Below are 5880 nucleotides of genomic sequence, written 5' to 3' on the forward strand. Positions count from 1 at the left end.
TGCACTGGCTCACACCTGTAATCCCAGCACTTTGGAAAGCCAAAGTAGGGTGGATCACTTGAGCCCAGGAGTTTGAGACCAGCCTAAGCAACACGGCAAAACTCCATCTCTACAAAAAATACAAAAATTAGCCAGGCTGGTGGTACGTGCCTGTGGTCCCAGCTACTCAGCAGGCTGAGGTGTTATACCACCTGAGCCCAGGGAGGTTGAGGCTGCAGTGAGCTGTGATTGCGCCACTGCGCTCCAGCCTAGGTGACAGTGAGATCCTGTCTCTAAAAAAAAGGTTTTCCCTGGTTTCTACAGCCCAAGTGTCAGCATTCTCAAATATCATGTTCTTCTGATATTTCTTCCTGATGCTCACTTCCTGCTAGATACTCTAAGTAAGCTTTTCCACACCCTTAATGAACAACTGTATATCAAAGGCTCCCAAATCTCTCACCATCCTTTATCTGCACAGACATGTAGCCAACTACTCACTGTTAATCTCAATTTAATAACCTGAAAGTGCATGAAATGTAACATTTTCTAATATGACCTATGAATCTTTCCTCTCAAACCTGCTGCCCCTCCCTTCCATACACACAGTAAGCATTTGTTTAAACTTACGCATTTTATCTTGTACCCTATCATACAGAAGTAGATGGCATGATCAATTGCTGAAGGCTCAGTTACAGCAACAATTGAGAAACCTTCCACAGGATGCTGCCTTAAATTAGTGGACAATATATCTCTCCTAGCCAAAACAGAACTGGGAACCAAGGGGTGAAAGTTGGAGTGACTACTCTCACTATTACACCAAAAAAGCCATGGAAGGAATTTTTTTTTTTTTTGGGGGGGGGGGGGGACAGAGTTTTGCTCTTGTTGCCCAGGCTGGTGTGCAGTGGCACGACCTTGGCTCACTGCAACCTCTGCCTCCTGTGTTCAAGTGATTCTCCTGTCTCAGCCTCCCAAGTAGCTGGGATTACAGGTGCCTGCCACCATGCTCAGCTAATTTTTTCTATTTTTAGTACAGATAGGGTTTCACTATGTTGGCCAGGCTGGTTTCAAACTCCTGACCTCGTGATCTGCCCGCCTCAGCCTCCCAAAGTGCTGGGATTACAAGCGTGAGCCACTGTGCCTGGCCAATTCTTGTATTTTTAGTAGAGACGGGGTTTCACCATGTTGGCCAAACTGGTCTCAAACTCCTGACCTCAGGTGATCCATCCGCTTTGGCCTCCCAAAGAGCTGGGATTACAGGTGTAAGCCACCGTGCCCAGCCATGGAAGGAATTTTTGGCTCCTGTCTCTGTGACCCTGGGTTCAGCGTGCTGAGAGGTCCTAGTGCCTAAGTGAAGAATGCATCCACCAGGGCACATAACCATGATTCCATTCCATTGGAAGTTGAGGCTGCTCCTTGACCACCTTGAGCTCCTCATCCCAAAGAACCAAAAAGCAGAGAAAGGGGTCCTGTTCTGGCTGGAATTAATCATTTCAATTACCAAATAGAAAATTAAAGCTTTGCTATACAATAAGGACAAGAATCACATCTGAAATCTAGGGGATTCCCCGAAACGCCTCTCATATCCCCCCTAACAGTCCTAGGCAACAGAAACTGCAACAACCCAATAAAGACATGAACAGCAGTGAAGGTCCTAAAGAAACAAGGGTCTAGGTCATCCCAGTAGAAATATCAGCAGAAGGAAAAGGACCAAAGGGGTGGAGAAATAAAGCAGTATATATCAACTTCGGCCACACTACCAGCTAAGGGAAACAGGGACTGGTACAATTTAGTTTTATACTATTTCAACCACTTTTCTTTCCACTATCTTGCATAAAAGACACTAGAGGTAACTAATATTTCAGGTGGGAACAGGGCTGAACTGTCATCTCTCACACTAACAGAATAGCTCAGGGGTTAGCAAACTCTCTCTTAAAGGGATAGATAGAAATATTTTAGGCTTTGTGGGTCACACAGTCTGTCTCAGCTACTCACCTCTGCCAGTGTAGCTCCAAAACCTCCACAGTCAATATATAACTAAATGGGGATGGCTATGTTCAAGTAACATTTCACTTAAAAAACAAGTAGTCAGCCATTGCCAACTCTTTCAGTGGCTCATAGGACTTTGTAAGTTCCCCATGTTAGGAGCACTAGCTTTTCATCTCAACCAAAGACGACAGTGGATGTGTTGGGGTTAAAAAGGTAGACTGTTCTGATTATTCTCATTTTGCCCCTCCTGATCTGCTCTCTACCCTACAAGTTGCATTAACTGGGCTCTACCCTTCTGGCTGGGTTGGTCCAACAGTTTCCACAAAAAGGAAACTGGAAAACAGAAGGAAAGCAAGTTTATATTAATTACACCAGATTCCTTTCTGCCAGGCTGCAGGTAAGCAGTGGCTTCATTCTTCTATTAAAAGACACAGGTCCTACAAGGTGACCCATTCCATGGCTACAGTAGGTTCTAGTAACTTCCCCTTCCCTTTGTTGTTTCAGGCCTAGGCAACTGTTCCTCACTGTTGATAGCTCAGAGGGTTCCTCCACCTCATGTTGGTTTCTGTTAACTCTGTTCTAAACAGTCCCTTCATTTCCCTCAATTAACTTGTGTGTGTGTGTGTGTATATATATATATCTGCCATTTACTTCCTACCAAGATCCTAACCCATACAACATCCAACCAAAGTTTCCAATGGGAAACTTAAGTCATCCACAACCCCTTTATAGCAGTCCTGAAAAAGCCATGTGCAACTTGTCTATTGATTACTCAGGGACAACACAGGTGGAAGGGGGAATGACAGACGTAAAAAGCGCATCGAACGCTTAGGTCATCAGTGATTAAAAAGGCTTTCATCATTTGCCAACTTTATGCCCATAAGAAAGTTACTTAACCTCCATTCTTTTTTTTTTTGAGACGGAGTCTTGCTCTGTCGCCCAGGCTGGAGTGCAGTGGCGCAATCTCTGCTCACTGCAAGTTCCACCTCCCGGGTTCATGCTATTCTCCTGCCTCAGCCTCCCGAGTAGCTAGGACTACAGGCACCTGCCACCGTGGCCAGCTAATTTTTTGTATTTTTAGTAGAGATGCGGTTTCACCGTGTTAGCCAGGATGGTTTCAATCTCCTGACCTCGTGATCCACCCGCCTCGGCCTCCCAGAGTGCTGGGATTACAGGTTTGAGCCACCGCGCCCGGCCCTGAACCTCCATTCTTTTAGCTGCCTCAATCGTACTTTAATTCTAATATTAAGATTAAAATATTATCTACCTCACAGGGTAATTATGAAGATTAAGTGAGTTAATACACATAAACCTTAGAAGATATCTTACATATATTAATGGCTAAATATATGTTCACTAATTCAATCATGTCAACTCTATTTCAATTCCATTTTCACTATTGCTATCTTCATTTAGGACTTCACCATTTCTCCCCTAGATTACTGCAGTAACCTCTGAACTAGACTCCCTAATTCCCTTATCTTTCCTACCCAATTCATACAACATAATACAACTCAAGTATCCTACTATATAAGATACAAGGTACATAACCTAAGGAAGACTGCATGAGAAATTCCATAAATGAGGAGACTAGATTTAATAAACCTTTTAGGAACATTACAAATCTAAGATTCTATGACTCACGAAAAGTGACATTTTTCTATCTATTCAGCTTATCCTAAGTAAATATATACATACATGGGTAACAAATCTGACAGAGAAGTTGATACCATCACTCAAGGAAAACCAGATCTCATTAACATTTTAGCCTATGTAATAAAGGTAGCCCTAAGAAAGTAAATTAAATAAATACTTGAGTTTTCAGCCAGTTTTCAGTGCAGTGGTTCATGTCTGTAATCCCAGCATTTTGGGAGGCAGAGGCAGGTGAATCACTTGAGGTCAGGAGTTCGAGACCAGCCTGGCCAACATGGAGAAAACTCTGACTCCATTAAAAATACAAAAATAAGCTGGGTGTGGTTGTGCACACCTGTAATTCAAGCTAACTGGGAGGCTGAGGTAGGAGAACTGCTTGAACCCAGGAGGTGGAGGTTGCAGTGAGCCAAGATCACAGCACTGCACTCCAGCCTCGGTGACAGAGCGAGACTCTGTCTCCAAAAAACAAACAAACAAACAAAAAACTTGAATGTTCAAGCTTTTTCCTAAAATTGATTACATCAGTAATCCATACATCTAAATTGTGTTGGGAGGCGGGGGGAGGTAGAGGGTTTCTAGATCTCAAATACTCTATCTAAAACTTCATTACAAAGCAACATCACCTAAACCAAGTCAGTCAAGAAGCAAAAGTGGCCTCTTAGAAGCCAAGTCAGTGAGTGTATTAATCTTAATTTTTTTCATAGAAGAAATGTCACTATGGGCTTATACTTGTTTTGTGCACAATTATAAAACGCTTAGCTATATAGGCTTTCATATTATATACCAGATAAAGAGGAATAAAATTTTAACTAGGAAATAGAAAAAAAAGGAAAGGGAGAATTTGGGAGGCAATAGGTATTAATAGAAGGACCATGGAACTTGTAATCATATAGACCCTAATTTTAATTCTTACCTATTCTTGAAACACAATTATCTGGAAGACTATAAACTTTCTAAGTATTGTGAGGGGTGGATTGTTACCCTTTATAGTGGACTTGTTACTGTTTATAATTGTTGAGAATAAACTTACCACAACAGATTTTCTCTGGAAATTTATGTTGTTGATGCAGACGACCTGATGGGTTGTATATTAATAAATATAAAAAGAAAGTAAGGAAAAAATAATTATTATTATTAAATCAAAGTATAATTCTATCCAAGTATAAATTAGGACTATGTTCTAAGTAATTCAAAATTACATGTCAATATTTCATTTTAAAACTCTACGAATTGGGGCCTGGTGCGGTGGCTCACGCCTGTAATCCCAGCACTTCGGGAGGCCGAGGCAAGCAGATCACGAGGTCAAGAGTTCGAGACCAGCCTGGCCAACAGAGTGAAACCCAGTCTCTACTAAAAATACAAAAGTTAGCCGGGCATCATGGCACATGCCTGTAATCCCGGCTACTCAGGTGGCTGAGCCAGGAGAAAAGCTTGAACCAGGGAGGTGGAGGCTGCAGTGAGTCGAGATCGCGCCGCTGCACTCCAGGCTGGGCGACAGAGAAACTCCATCTTAAAAATTAAAAAATTTAAAAAAAAAACACTCTACCAATTGGGATAATTTTTTAAAATCTAGCAACAGTCACGAAAACAGATTTGACAGAAATACAATCTAGTACTTAGAAAAAAACTTTAGTAACCTGAAATGGGAATTAAATTTGCTGAATAACACTGTCATTCAAAACATTTTTACCTTACAAACACCATTTCCATCACAGTGAGTAAATTCTAGTTTCCCACTAGGTTTCCCAGGCCCACCAAGTCAATTTCAAGCAATCACAAAATATAATTAATGGCAACAAAACCAAAAGGAAGGAAGGGAAATGAAAAAATACTTATAATTTATATGGCCTTGGGCTTTCAAAGCCCTTGTCTCCTTTCTTCCTGTTCATTCTGGCGGGCTCTACACCAGTCAGCGGCATGAAGCGGTCCCGCGGAGCTTGGCTTCCCGGCTTCCCGGGGGCATACGGGGCATTACTGGTCTTTGGCACCTCACACTCCCCGACCTCACACTCCCCGCTCCCCTGCGGTCCCCAAGTCACGTCTCGCAGCTGGCCGGTCCCCAGGGGAGCGACCTGAGGGGTCGCTGCCCGCCTCAACCTCGCTCCTTCGACTAGCTCCTAGAAGCCGCCGTCGACAAGCTTCTGTCACAGAGATGCTCCTCTCCGCAAGTGCTCAAAGCGACCATCGGCGGACATCTTATCTGTAACCTCCGACCTCGACGTCAGCGGAAGTGGAACGGCGGCGGGGGTAGAACCAGGAAGT

At 43.1% G+C, this 5880-nt stretch overlaps 1 protein-coding gene across 2 annotated transcripts in view; it reads right to left on the reverse strand.

Moving 5' to 3' along the window:
• Window positions 1-5850, reverse strand: part of TAF2 (TATA-box binding protein associated factor 2) — a 108838-nt gene extending 102988 nt beyond the window's left edge. For both annotated transcript variants that reach the window (XM_012508762.2, XM_003256157.4), the window contains exons 1-2: window positions 5455-5850; window positions 4649-4703 (exon numbers count right to left, since the gene is read on the reverse strand). In XM_012508762.2, coding sequence (XP_012364216.2) covers window positions 4649-4703; window positions 5455-5537 — 138 coding nt within the window. In that variant the 5' untranslated portion in view covers window positions 5538-5850. The remainder of the gene's footprint in view (window positions 1-4648; window positions 4704-5454) is intronic.
• Between the last annotated feature and the right edge of the window lie 30 nt (window positions 5851-5880).

The sequence above is a fragment of the Nomascus leucogenys genome, chromosome 16 (genome assembly GCF_006542625.1).
Source record: "Nomascus leucogenys isolate Asia chromosome 16, Asia_NLE_v1, whole genome shotgun sequence".
Lineage (NCBI taxonomy): Eukaryota > Metazoa > Chordata > Mammalia > Primates > Hylobatidae > Nomascus > Nomascus leucogenys.